A 14,562-nucleotide genomic window follows, 5' to 3' on the forward strand; every position below is an offset into this window, starting at 1 on the left:
CTTCTCAGGGATTCCCTGGTGGCTCTGCAGTGCTGGAGGCTGGAGTTCAATCCCTGGGTCTGGAAGATCCCCTGGAGAAAGAAATGGCAACCCACTCCAGTATCCTTGCCTAGAAAATCCCATGGACAGAGGAGGCTATGGTCCATAGGATTGCAAAGAGTTGGACGTGGCTGAGCAACTGCACTTTCACTGCATTTTCACTTTCTTTCGCTTTCTCCCCTCTCTAAGGCGAGGGTCTAAAAGACCTCTAAGTATTAGAGGCCTTTTTTCTCTAAGACTGCAAACTCATTCAGATCACACCTCCTGAGAACAAACCCCCTGGGCCTCGCGTCCCATTGTAGCTATGAGGAGGGGGCTGTCCCGGTATGCCTGCTTCTTCCCCCTACCCCCGCTCCGGCCTTCTGGACCTACCCCTGCTGGGCCTCCTGCCTCTGGGGGGCCCTTCTGCTCCTGGAGTCAGTGTTGGCTTGCGCCAACAGAATCCTGACATGGGATCTACTTTCTCTTGCTCTCTGCTCGCACTCCCAAGTGCTTCCAAAATCCTTCCCACGGGCCCAGCTGGTCTGTTCTCATGGAATTTCTTTGACAGTCTGGGGAGCCTGAACCTCCTTTTGTGAAGCGGTAGGCAGAAGGGACAGGGAGGTGGGGGGCATGGGGTGGCTGTGAAACTTCCCAGCCCATAAGGAGCCTTGGCAGGGCTGGGCAGAAGACGGGAGCTCAGGCCATGTGGGGACGTGAGTGGCGCCCTTGGCAGGGTGGAATCTGGTGATTTGCAAGCTCCACATCTTGCCCCACTCTCTCAACAAGTGATGTGTAAATGCAAATAAGTCATATTTAATCCAATATTCTGCTAACTGTTCGTTAAACATTCATTTTTATATGGATAATGTCCAATTTCTGTCCCCATGCCTATCCTATGGCCATTTCACCCCATTACCCTGAGGCTCCGTGACCTCTTGTTTAGAGCAACTGAGGCTGTAGACCTGCTCCTGGAGGGACCCCCACTAAGCACTTCCCGGATAGAGGCCCAGCCACACTAGGAGCGCAGCCCCAGTTCATTCGAAGGGAGGGCGGAGTCGGCAGACAGCTTGTGCTGAGCCCCATCTGATGGGCTGGTGCGAGCATCCTGGGTATCACCTGTTTGGGTGTTGATTACACTAAGGTTCCACAGTGAAAGGAAAGGGGTCTTGAAAAAGGAGTCCCTTGTTCTAACTCATACAAAGGCCCCAGAAAGGCTAGCACAGAGGGTCCCCTGGGTCAGAAGAGCAGCCCACCCCTCGACTGCCATGAGGGGGGACTGCCCTCATGGCAGGACTCTCGGGGTGCTTGCTGTAGCCGTGGGGCGATGCCGCAGCCGGGTCTGAGCCTCAGGGTCTCAGCTACACGTGCCCAGTGCACGTATAATTTGCCCATGTTGTCTCCAGAGGTGACCAGCGCCCACCCGCCACTGTCCAGGCCAGCTTTTTGCGAGCACTGGGGGAATGCATTGTCAAAGGGGTCTTGATAAAAGCTTGGCTGACCGGTCATCACTTCCGCTCCCGGAATGACAGCCATCAGGAACTCTGAAATCATGGCCAGGCCATTTAGTCAGAAAATAGCCTTAATGCACCATGGTGGTCCTGGCAGTGAGCCAGTCCTCTCCAGGTCCGGGCAGGGACCCCAGCTAGCCTGCCCCAGGGGTCCTCCCACAGCTGTCTGTGGGCTGGGCGTGGAGGGGAGGTGGGCTTAGCTTCCTCCTGCACCCTCATATCCAGCACCCCTCCCTGACACCTAGGTGTCACCTAGGCCCAGCTCCCCAGAGTCACTCTGGTTTTTCCAGCACATTGTCCTGCCCCTGGTTTCCATGTTCACCAGGCGGAACTCTCTGTTGCACCAGCGTCCTGCAGCTGCCAGCAGAGCCCCCAGGTCGACTCAGGGGACAGCCCCAAGGGCTGTGTGCAGGCTGGAGGAGCCTGCAGCCAGTCTGTCTGTGCCGGAGGTGGCGGGGACCAGCCAGCCCATGTCGCCTCCTGCCCCCACCTCTGCAGATAAAAGCCCTCAGGCTGTATGTGTGTGACTGTGTGAAAGGCAGGGAATAGGAGAGGTATGGAGGGGCTGACAGCAGACAGGCCTGAGGCAGGGCCACAGACAGACAGCCATGCGGGGCGGAGGGACCCCCGGCAGGAGCCGCCTCTCAGAGCCGTGTCCCGCCCCAGGATCGCTGGAGTGCAGTGCGTGACCGTGCCTGGCTACTCCAAGGGCTTTGGCTACCAGCTGGGGCAGAGCTTCTCTGGGGAGTTTGACCACGCCTGGAATGCCGTGTTCCTGGAGGGGAGATGGCATCTGGTGGACAGCACCTGGGGCAGTGGCCTGGTGGATTCCTCCACGTCCAAATTCACCTTCCTGTGAGTACTTCAGCTCTATGGGGGTCTGGTCAGTGGAGACGGGAGGCAGGAGCCTGAAGGAGGCGGCAGTGGAGAAGACAAGTGGAAGGGGAAGGAGAGCCGGGGGCCTCTGTGTGCTGCGGGCCCTCACCCCCTTCCTCTGGCTTCAGGGGCGAGCTAGCTCCAGGCTGGTGACAAGAGCCCAGACCTTTCTGTCACCTCACCTTTCACTGTCTCAGTCCCCGCTCCGGCTCCCCAGCACTCCTCTTCCACACAAGGGCTAAAAGCACAGTGTCTGCCCACAGGCCAAGTGCCAAGAAAGGCAGGGCTGCGAAGCTCCTTTAAGTGTCTGGAGGTTCCCATCAGGCTTTTAAAAAGGCCTAGTCGCTCAGTCGTGTCCGACTTTTTGCCACCCCACGGACTGTAGCCCGCCAGGCTCCTCTGTCCGTAGAATTCTCCAGGCAAGAATACTGGAGTAGGTTGCCATTTCCTTCTCCAGGGGATCTTCCCGACCCAGGGATCAAACCAGGATCTCCTACATTGCAGGCAGATTCTTTACATTCTGAGCCACCAGAGTCTCATAGTCGGGCCTTTGGCCATTGACTATGTTATTATTTGAGATGCTAGAATTCTCTCCTACTGCTTCTCCCCAGATACCAGGGCTTCTCCTCCTCCTCTCCGGTGTAAATGCAGCCATATCCCACCTCTGAGGGAGGGGGTCTGGCTTGTGGGAAGGGGTGTCAGGGTGCTCAGTATCCCTGTGGGTACTGCGGGGCAGGGTGGCTGGGAGGCAGGTCTGGAGCACATCTGTCCTCCAAGGTGCTGGCCTTAGCCTAGGCCATGACATTCACGCAAAGCTTGATGTCCATCAGCAGCTCAAATGCCTTTTCGTCCAGAAAAATGAGAGTGCCGCCCCGCTTGTGCAGCTTAAATCCTGACAGCTCTGCGTGCGGGGCAGACGCGGTGGGTACACACGCCCGTACTGGGGGGAGGTGTCAGTCACACCCGCCTTTGCTCCGTCGGCTCTGAGTGCTGCCCGCCTTGGGCTGAGTGAAGGCTCTCCCATCTCGGAGGGGTCCCCCCTTCTCCTGAGTCCCATCACTGACCTCTAGAGAGCTGCATCTAGCCAGCCCCAGGGACCACATCAGGGCCTCCCCGCTGCACAGCTGCCCACAACAGGTCACAGAGTGCATGGAGCTGGCTCCCCAGTCTCCCTGCCTGCCCTCCCTCCACGCCACTGGCACCTGGTCCCTGGGTCCTGGCTTTGCTCCCTTCAGATCCCTTTGTTTTTGAGAGTAGGGGGTACCCATTCTCTGCCTGGACACACACTGCCAGGGTGGTGGCCTTCTCTTAAAAGGGGGCCTCAGATCCTGCTTTGTCTTCTATTTCTGGAAGCAGTTACTGAGGGGGCATCTGCCATGCCCATGTCAGGGTCGGAGATGGTGCCTCTTCCCTTTGGGTTGTGGGTAGGACCCCCCCCCCCATGTGTTACCTTCAAGAAGGCCCCAAAGACCCTCTGTGGGCCCCGCCTGCCCCTCTGCACGGCTGGGGCCTGTGCCTCCAGCATGGCTTCTGACCAGCCGTCCCCTCTCCAGCTACAACGAATTCTACTTCCTCACCCACCCTGCACTGTTCATCGAGGACCACTTCCCAGACAACAAGAACTGGCAGCTGCTCAAACCCCCTCAATCCCTGAGGCAGTTTGAGAACAGCATGTATCACAAGAGTGAGTTCTACAACAAGGGGATGCTGAGCGCCCAGCCGCAGACTTCCATCATCAAAACAGGTAACCGGCGCCGGTGGGCTCATGGGCTGCCCTGCCAGTGCCCAGCTCAGTGGAAGCGGTATGTGCGGGCTGTGCAGGGGCGACTGAGGCCGCCTAGGCCATTGGGCCATCAGGGCAAGACGCACCCGCAGGTCACATTTGCAAGGACAGAAGCCCCTCCCACCAGCATAAACCAAGACAGAGCGTGCAGCTCTGGAGGGCTGAGCTTTGGGCCAGGCATGCTGGGGAGCCAGGGCTAGTGGAGACCCTCTCTCAGCTCACACAGCAGGGAAAGGACTGCTTCAGCCTGGCTTCCGCTGCCTGCCAGCTCAGGTGCGCGACAGAAGCTCCTCAACTCCTGGTGTGTGCATGCCAAGTTGTTTCAGTCATTTCTGACTCTGAGACCCCGTGGACTGTAGCCCTCCAGGCTTCTCTGTCCATGGGGCTCTCCAGGCAAGAATATTGGTGTGGTTACTGTGCCCTCCTCCAGGGGATCTTCCTGACCCAGGGATGGAACCCGTGTCTCCTCCATTGCAGGCGGGTTCTTTACTACTAATGCCATTTGGGAGGCCCCAAACTCCTCCCAACAGGCTCCAAAGGCCTCCCAACAGACCCAGGTGAGCTCTGGCCTTCTCTCCTGGAGCACACAGGCAGCCCTTGGTGGGAGTGTGGGGGGGCACTAACCCTGCTTGGCTGAGCCCTAACTGTGGTGCTGCCCCGCCTTGGGACCCGGCTCCCAAATGCCTCCCGGTCCACATCCAGCTGCCGGTGGCCCCTGTGGAGAGATGGGGAGCGAATGCCAGTCCAGGCCAGCCTTGGGGACAGCTAGGGGTCCTGTACACCCAGCCCAGGGGAAGTTGCCTGGAAAAGGCTGGCTCTGCCTGCAGGCAGGAAGGAGGCAGATGAACAGTCATCCAGGTGGTGAGGGGAGCCCTCAGAGGCCGAGCTGCGTCCCTGGAGCCCAGCCTTCATCTGGGGCACCTGAGCTCAGATGTGGGAGGCCTGCTGGGTCCTTTCTGAAACATGTCCGTCCCTGTCTCCCGTGATGCCTGCTCTCCTCCAGTTCCCAACACTGCTGCTCAGCAGCCACCTTCCTTATAAAGCCCCCAGCACTCTCTCCTGGGAGACGCCCACTGCTCCCCCACTAGCTTCTTAGGCCGCTGGCATGCAGAACCCGGCCCAGCTTGGCCAACGCATGCCCACACTCAGGTGACGGGGCACCCATGTTAGTCCCAGCCAGTTCTTCCCTTCAACCTCACGACGGTCTCCATAACCAGGCTGCCGAGCTCTGGGATAATTTTTAGAACGATGAATGCCTCCTGCTGCTAAAATAACAGCATGAGGCTGCTGTCTCAGAGAGCGTGCCCGTGCCCCCGGCACGCTTGTCAGACAGGGGCTGCTCCAGCCAGCAGGGGCCACAGGGAAGAGTGCGCCAGGCCACACAGATGCCAAAACAGTGCCACCAAGGAGCTCGCCTCTTTAAGAGACAGAGAAATGTAAACACTGGGTTTCTGAATATACAGTAACCCTAAAATTTGATTGCATATTCATGAAGCATATTTAAAGAATAGTTCTTTGCCGGAGCTAGTTTTGTTAAGAGTGGAGATGAAAAGAAAGCAGAGAGGGAAACACGTAGGCTAAATGCAAGGAGGGGATAGTGAGAGGGTGACGGAGGGGTGAGGGGAGGAGGAGGTCACAGGCTCTAACAGAGTCCCAGCGGTCTCCGATCCTTTATTTCCAGCCTTCCCAGCCATTCAACTCACCTTCACCAGGAACCCCCTGAGGTGGGCACCCCAGCCAGGCCCAGGACATGGCAAGAAAGGAGATAGGTGGGCCCTTCCCTGTGGTGCCCACACCCAGCAGGGAGGATCTGCATTACCCGTCACTGATACATTACTATGCTGCTAAGTTCCCTGGAGGAGAGGGAGGGCCGGGGAGCAGCTTCCAGGTCACTCAGCTGCCTGCCCTACCTCAGGGCATCAGAAAAGCCTTCTCTGTGGTCAGAACACTGCCTTGAGGTCTTAGCCAGGTTTGGGGGACACTGAGCATATGTGAGGGCCCTGGAACATGAAGGGGTGTCCCCGTGGAGGAGGTACAGGAATACCATGTGGGCCTGAGGATGGGCCTGACTCGGGCAAGGCAGGAGGGGACAGACCTCTCCACTGGCCTCCAGTTTGATGGTGACACACGGAAGGGAGCCCCAGGGTGACTGGGTAAATATTTTCAGGAGCCCTCGAGCTGCCACATGGAAATGCCAGGAGCCCTCCATCCATCAAAGCTGAATTGCACGGGGACCTCACCACTAACTGGGGCACGACATGGAGCAGGACAGGGTCCATGAGTGTTGAGGCAGCTTCTGCCCCTGAAGAGGGATTCAACTGGGAGAAGCTGACAGTGATCTGCTGTTCTTGGTCGCTTTGCTCTGGAGGTCACCATGTCTCATGGTGGCTGACAGCCATGGAGAAGGAGCATACACAAAGAAAACAGCACAAAAGCACAAAGAATTCCACCGTTCGTGTAACAGAGAGGAAAGGAGTCAGAGGCGGTGGGGAGGCTGGGCTGGGGAGGGGGGCAGATGCAAGACGAGCGGCAAGGTGGATGTATGATCGGCGGCCCAGATCCTCCAGGGAAGGCACTGAAGGCCTGGAGGATGGGGCCAAAGCCAGATTTCAGAGAGCTGAGTGAGTGGGAGGGAGCTGCCGGAGGGAGGGGCGTGGGAGGAGAGGCAGGTGAGGCGCTGGCAGCGCCTGAGAAGGCAGGGAACGTCTTCTGGGTGGAGGAGCCACAAAGAAGGTGGTGGGGAGGTGGGGGAGGCCAGAGGAGCCCCCTTCCCCGTGTGGGGATTCTCACTCCCAAGGTAGGAGGTAGCATTGAATGCAGCAACTGAGCAGCCTGGAGCTGGGCCTCGTGGCTGATTAGATGGGAAGTCTCACAGATACTCACCCTACAGCATCCTTGAGCATGGCTTTCTGCCTCCAGAGCAGGAATTCTGGACACCGATGGGGGAGAGGCTACTAGCCAGTGTGAATGAGACTAGTCGGAGGTGGCTGGGAGGAGGGGCAGGTGATCAGCTTCTGAGGGAGGGGAAGGCAAGGCTCTCAGAGAAGCCCTGCCCCTCCCTGTGGTCCTGCAAAGCAGCAGGGATCAGGGAGGGGAGTGCCTGTGGGCTGTAAAGACAGAGAATTAACCCCCACCGTACCCCACAGCAATGACCAGGACAGAGGAAGACAGCACTGGAGGGCAAGGGGCGAGGCGCGTGTGGGATGCACACGATCCTCTTGTGCACTCCACTCCATTCAGGAAGCATGGCCTGGAGTGAAGGGTGGAGGTGGGGGTGCGGGGAGGACCCGCAAGGAAGCGGTTCTGTCCCTGGAGCACAGTCTCCAGGAGGGAAGCATCCAACGAGTTGTTAAGGTGATTGTTGACATGCCAGCTGTGAAGGGAGCAGGATGAAGCAGGCCTTGAGACTGGAGGCAGAGTCAGAGATGGCTCTCCAACCACGGTCTTGGCCCTCCGTGCCCCTCAGCCCTCTCCCCTGCCCTGGAATCAGGTTAAGCCCCCTGGCAACATTCACCTGATGTGAATCAAATGGGCAAGGCAACACATATGACTGGGGGCAGATTTTTCTTGAGACCCACCACCCCCAGCCTGCAGTTCTCGAAGAGAACCACCCAGAGGGGTGGGAACCCCTCCAGAGGTGTGCTGCCACCGGCTTATATGATGTTCAGTGAGGTCATGCTGGTGGCTTAAAATTATTGGGTGAAGGTATTCCCACCAGGGATATGGGCAGACGCTGTAAGTCAGGGCTCCCCACCCAGAGATCCCTACACGGTTACCAGCATGTCAGCACAGGCCAGGCTCCTCTCACCTGATCCTGGCTCTCCCCACAGTGAATGGAAAGGCCACGGTCACCATCGAGAGCTGTGCTCCGACGCTGTTCATGTTCATGCTCAATGGCAAGCAGGAGCACGGGCTGCTGAGCCTCCGGAAGAACGGGATGAAGCTGGATGTGTACCCCCCGACCGCGGGCACCCACAAGCTGCAGATCTTTGCCAAGGGCAACTCGGAGATCTACAGCTCCGTGCTGGAGTACACGCTCAAGTGCCACTGTGCAGACATGGACGTCCGGCTGCCGGCTGAGCTGCACCAGCCCGTGGGCCCCAGCTGGTTCTCGGAGCAGATGGGCATCACCAAGCCGTCCCACCCCGAGCCCGTCATTTACACCAGCGACGGGCGCTGCTCCGTCAGCTTCGGTGTGGAGGAGGGCATCAGCGTCCTGGCTTCACTGCACGGAGACGATGGCCCCGTCACCGAGGAGACCCAGCGACGCTACATCTTCCAGCTGCACCGGGAGAAGAGGACGGAGCTGAAGGTGCAGCTGCCCCACGCCGGCAAGTTTGCACTCAAGATCTTCGTCAAGAAGAGGCAGGAACCAGGCAACTACCTCTTCGTCTTCAATTACCTCATCTGCTGTACCAACACCAAGGTGAACTGGCCCGTGTTCCCCGAGAGCTTTGGCAACTGGGGGGTGGACAATGAGCTGCTGGAGCCACTGTCGGGCGTGCTTCCCGCCAACCGCAATGTCCCGTTCAAACTGAAGCTGCACGGCGTCGCCAAAGCCCTGGTGAAGGGGCAGGACACGTGGCCGCTGACCCTGAGCCCCGAGGGCTACTGGGAGGGCAGCTGCAGCACCGCAGGCTGCCGGGAGGTGTACGTCATGGTGCTGGAGAATGCCAACCACAGCTTCTACTCCTACATCCTCAAGTACCAGGTCAACGCCCAGTGAGGGCCGCCTGCCACCCCCACCCCTGCCGGGCCGCGCACAGAGCCCGGACACCACTGAGTCTGCATGGAACCCCTTCTGGACCTCTGCCTCGTGTTCCTGCTCTGCCGGAGGCTGCGATGTCAGTGGCCAGGGGGACAGAGGCAAAGGCCCTTTAGACGACAAAGGTGCTATGTAAATCCAAGGTATTGTAACTGTATTCACTGCCCAGACACCCGCCTTCTCATGCTAACGCTGTCCTTGTTCTCAGGCTGGTGTGGGGAAGCAGGACTGCTGCCCGGGGCCAAACACATTTCCCGTGATGGGGAGAGAGAAGCGGGCGTGATCCATGAGGCTGAGTCATCCTGAATTCTCAAGCCCCTTCCCAGGAGCTGCACAGAGCTTCTCACCAACTCTCGGACCCCAGGGGAGGTCAGACTGTCATCTTCTTTCCAGACCTGACCATCTCCTGCATTCCTGATGCTGCTTCTTATTCTTCCAGGTCCTGAGAAGGAAGGTGCAGAGAGGAAGCTAACTGCCCCCCAACTAGCCTGGGGCCTGAGGGCCTCCACAATCCCTGTATGTGCCTGAAATGTGGCACCAGAAAGATCACGGGAGACTTCAGGGCCGAGAGCAGCCAGTGCCTGCTCTTTTTCTGGGTGGGGGCCAGAGAGGCAGGGACGTGTGGCAGTCCAGCCACCCTAGTCTCAGGATGTAAGACCCCTGACTCTGCTCTCAGAGAGATTAATTCCGTCTACTTGGTCTATTAGCAATTCACTCAGCTCCTGCAAGCCCTCTCAGACCCTGTGCCTCAGGCCCCAACCTGAAACCCACACTGGGAACCCCAGGAGGCTTCTGGGCCCTTAGAGACCCCTGGCAATAACCCTCAATAAAGACTTCAGGTAAAGCAGTAAGAACACTGCAGTGCTGGGGGCCCCCACAATAGCAGGTCCCACCAGCCCCAAGATCTCTACCACCACGGTCACACCTGGGGGACCTCGACCTGCCCTGGGAGCAGTTTCTATCCCATGTCCCTTCCTTCCTCTCAAGAGAGACCCCCAGAGTCGACCTTTGGTAGGGACCGTCCAGAGCTCCTTGTTTGCTCAGGCCTGAGAAGTCTCGCCTGCCCAGCCGGCCCTTAGCAGCACCTCAGGCCAGTGTTGCCATGGCAACAGCAGAAAGACTGGCTCCAGTGAGGGCAGCAGGAGGGAAGGATGGAGAGGCCCTGAGGGGCCCTGCATGGCCGCTGCAGCGCCATCCCAGCACGTGCAGAGGTTGGAGGTGGCCTCACCTGCCCTCCTGACTCCTTCGGCTCTGCAGCCCTGCCTACCAGGGCCTGGGCCTGGAAGGGCCAGCGCTGCCCAGTACTCCCCTCCCTGCACTGCCGCTCCGGATGCCCTGGGCTGGCTACAGCCAAAGCTGCTGGGGATCCTCACGGCGTCCTTGCCTTCATCCTCACATTCGTGTATTCAACAAATGTTTGTGGAGCACTTAACCAGGTACTGTATCAGCTGATCCTTCGTTCTGGGGCTGCAGCCCTGCCCCAGCCATCCCAGAGCAAGGGTGGCAGCTGCTGCTCTTGCCCAAGCCTGTTTCAAGTTCCAGGCTCCCAACACTCCAGTCCATCTTCTCCCTAAGGTCCCACCCCACAAAGATCCCCACCACCCCCAGCATGAACCCGGTCCAGAGGAATGTCTCAGGGGGCCCATCCTCCACCAGGCCGGGGGTCCTGGAACACGAGGGCAGTACACCACGGTGGGCTGAGCTGCCCTGGCCTGTGTCCAGCGTCCTCTGGCAGGCTCTGCCACCCAGGCATTCAGCACTGTGTCACTCACGCCTGGAAAATGCACAAAGGCTGCAGAGGCGGAACTGCTGTGCACCACAACAGGGAAACAAGAGGGGTTTTTACACCCTGGAAACAGCCTTTTCTCACCCCTTTGATTTTATGGGCTGAAAGAAATGTGCTGTGTTTCATCAAAATAATAACTGCCTTCTGTGACTCATGTCACTCACTGGACCCAGAGCTGGCTTGCTAGTCCTGCTGGGAACAACTTGCATCCTCTACAAAACAATATAATTAGTCTATACATTCTGGAGCACACAAAGGATGCCACCCAGCAAAACAGGAGCTGTCCCAAGCAGAAGACGGTGGCCCAGTCTCTCCAAGAGCCTGGGAGCATCAGCAACCCCTCCCTGCAGGCGCCCCTCCCCTTCCCCCCCACCCCCCGCTCCTTGTAAAGACAGCTGTAGGCATAGACAACACCTGCATTTCTTTCCACTGAAGTAAAAATACATGAAATGAAATCCAATCTTCATGAATTTTTACACGCATGCTGCTCAGGGTAGAATTCGGGGTTGTATGTTGAAGTCTTTTATTCAAATCCCCATCTTTGTTTCCCGATCGAGGCGTTCTAGCGGCCAGTGGAATGGCACGGGCGTCCCCTGCTGTCCGATATGCAGAGCTGCAGGTGCTGCAAACTCCCGTGAGGCTGGGGTTTTTACGCAGCATTTGGAAAAAATGCGGCCGGGATGTTTATATTAAATTCACCGAGTGCCTTCTCGTGGCTTCTCAGAGTTTTCTCATGTATACGTGGAGCACGTCGTTCCCACACAAGCTGTGAGGGAACTTCCTGGCATGGTGCGAAGACGAGAACGTGATAACGGTTTGGGAATATTTTACCCGGAAATCGGGTAGAAGTGGATGGGACAGTTTGACCACATTCATTAGTCAGTGAAAAACTGGAACTGACCGAACTCAGAAAACTTTTGCTGCAAGGCCTAGGATGGCAGCCCTGAAGCTATAGAAGGGCACAGAGGGTCGGGTAGGGTGGGAGAGTGGGACGAGGCAAACGGGCGAAAACCACAACTGCAATTAACTTCTGTTCAACCTGTTTTGGAAGCGCCACCAGCGCAGCTGGACTCTGCCTCCAGTCTGATTGTGATCATTGTGTGTTCCCCATATGTTACATTGTCCCACTGGGACAAACCCCTGACAGCCTGCTGAGATTAAGAGGAAATAAATAGATTAACTGAAGCATGAAGGATTGGGGCTAGACATAAAGAAGTATTTCCTGTTGTTAAGCAGGAGGGACAAGTTGCCAAGAAAGTTTGTGAAATCCTCTTCTCAAAGGACTGGAAAAGTAGAAAAAATTTCTCAGTGGTCTTGGGTCTTTGCTGCCATGCTAACCAGTTCTTTCCAAACCAGTTTAATTCTTGAAACTCACTGGATTACCCACAGCAAACGGGGGACCGAATAGCGTGGTAGCGTCCTTTGCTGTTGGCAAAGCTTTCAGAGGTGAGAGGTGGTGAGCATTTGCGTCCCCCGTCAGTTTATCTGAGGTCGATCATTTCTTTTCATTTGGAAGCATAGTTGGAGCTTTGAAGAGGTGATTACTTTTCATAACGTGTGCATTGAGTTGTGTGGGCCCACTGGCTGTTAGGTATGCTTTCCCCTCATTGTTGCTGGTGTTGTTTTTCAATAAAATTTATATTCATTTTTACCCAACAATGTAATTATCGATCCGTTCTTATCACTGTTCTCACAAGCAGGAGAAAAAAAAAACACTTTCATGTTCAAAGGGAACGTTAGGAAAAAAATCAATGTCCCAGCTATTTGGATGTGATGGTGAGATGCAAATAGAATGTCAGGCAAATAGCTATTTCACATTAAAGGAAACATAATTAGGTTAGCTCCAGCCCTTCTCCAGCTCACATGCCTTTGAAGAACATGAAGGCAGTGAATCTTGTTTAACTTGAAATTTTTTAAGTTGATCCTAATTTCGGTTTTTAATGGGAGAAAAAAAAATGTTCCCAAAATGCCCATCAGCCTACTTTTTGTTGTTGTGAATATATATAAATATATATTCCTTGATATTCATATACTTGTAGAAACTTTCCAGCAGGTTACCTAAACAGATTATTCATAAATTAGACATTTAGGGAAATACAGCAAATGAAAATCTAGACACCTCTGAGAAGCTGCTGTAACCATGGAAACCATTCTTGTAGCTGTCATGTGAAGGACAAAAAGAATTCGTGTTCCCAAATTTGGCCTTGTTGCGCTCCTCACTGCTAGACCCACAAACACGAGCCCGCGCATGCTTCTCCTTACCAAGGCTTCCACGAGTGACCCATATCTTTAACAGCATGTTAAAGGAACGTCCGAAGAAACAGTCTTTGAATAATAGAAGGAAGAACTCTCAAATTGTTAGAACAGTTTGAAAGTGCCAGCCCTGAGGCTGCCGTGGATGACCTCTAAAGTCCCTTCCAGTCCGGAGAGTTTGTGATGCTGTGTCTCTGTGAACAGATGCTGGCAGGCGGTAGGCCTGAGATTGTCAGTGGCGGAGCATCTGAAGGGCCCTGCTGTGTTAAGAGCCTGCCCTGCAGCCCCCACCAGACTGCGCTGCTGGCTCTTTTCTTGCCCGAGGGCAAGGGGCTGGAGAAAACCCAGCAGAGGGACCAAAGGGGAAGCCGCAGCCTCTGACAGGATGTTGCTTCTCTCTGATTTTGCGAACAGAACTAAAGAAAACCAAAAGTCAGGCAGCAACTGGGATGCCCCCTCTTGGATGTCCTGCCAGCATCCCTGAGTCAAAAGACTCTGAACCCAGGTCACTTCTCTCCCCCAGATTACCTCTGCCTCCTCCCGGACTGCCAACACAGTAAATGTATCCCCATGCCCAAAGTCAGACTCATGGGGGCCACTACTGACTCCTGATCCCTTTCAGTGAGAAATCTGCTCCATGCCACCGTGTTCCATATTTGACCTGCTCCTCCAACTCCGTGTCCACTCCACTCCAAAGCCTTTGTCATCATTCAGGCCCTCCTCACCTCCCAGGGATACATGCGATTGCTTCCTATAATGTCAAAAAGCATAAACACTTTTACTGGCAAAGTCTCAATATTTTCAGGGCTGCCTTCAGGAGGGTTAATGTCTCAGAAAACAATGGTCCACTGAACATCAGAGCTCCTGGTTCTTTAAGCATCATTGTCCCCAAGGCTAATCCTCTCAAGAGAAGTGCTTGCAGGATGGGACATAAAAGAGACAAAATGCCCTCAAGGTCCTTGAGTATCCAGTGGCAACACTGAGACATGAGGTTTTGAGAATGGATGAGAAGGAAACCTGGGCTTAAAACAGCTCTCCCGATGCTTGGTCATTGCTACCTGCGCACCGGGTTAAGGATTCTGAGGTCACAGTGGGCTCAGTAGGAAAGAGGACTGTGATTAGCAGGTGATCCTTAGACACTGGATTGAAGAGTGAGGTGTGCCATGGATTTGCTGAGTCTGACTAAAAGGAAGGCAAACCCAAGCTAAGATCAAATGACACGAGATTATTCAGACCAGTGGGTGAGTGCTGGCTTCCCAGCAAACTCACCCACCGACAGACAACCAGTCAACTCCCACGATAGGCGCAAGGATGCTCTGGAGGTATCCTGACAGCCTCTGGGCTCCACCCAACCCACTGCATGGAGCACCGAAATGCAGAGCACTCCAGGAAGAATGAGGCACCCTGAACTTGTGCACTTTTTCATCTCATGATGAAATGGTACCTTACATTTAGACTAAACAATCACCATGTATTCAAAGTGAACATCAGTTGTTCTTTCAAAAACAAAATTCTAGACCATTGGCTTTATTTACAGCATTGTTGACCCAAGAGATTTTTTTCCCAACTA

The 14,562-nt window shown here is 55.6% G+C and overlaps 1 protein-coding gene across 3 annotated transcripts in view; it reads left to right on the forward strand.

Moving 5' to 3' along the window:
- Window positions 1-8,914, forward strand: part of KY (kyphoscoliosis peptidase) — a 46,632-nt gene extending 37,718 nt beyond the window's left edge. For all 3 annotated transcript variants that reach the window (XM_068982796.1, XM_068982803.1, XM_068982811.1), the window contains 3 exons: window positions 2,196-2,384; window positions 3,959-4,149; window positions 8,019-8,914. In XM_068982796.1, coding sequence (XP_068838897.1) covers window positions 2,196-2,384; window positions 3,959-4,149; window positions 8,019-8,914 — 1,276 coding nt within the window. The remainder of the gene's footprint in view (window positions 1-2,195; window positions 2,385-3,958; window positions 4,150-8,018) is intronic.
- Window positions 8,915-14,562: the final 5,648 nt, after the last annotated feature.

The sequence above is a fragment of the Capricornis sumatraensis genome, chromosome 1, assembly GCF_032405125.1.
Source record: "Capricornis sumatraensis isolate serow.1 chromosome 1, serow.2, whole genome shotgun sequence".
NCBI lineage: Eukaryota > Metazoa > Chordata > Mammalia > Artiodactyla > Bovidae > Capricornis > Capricornis sumatraensis.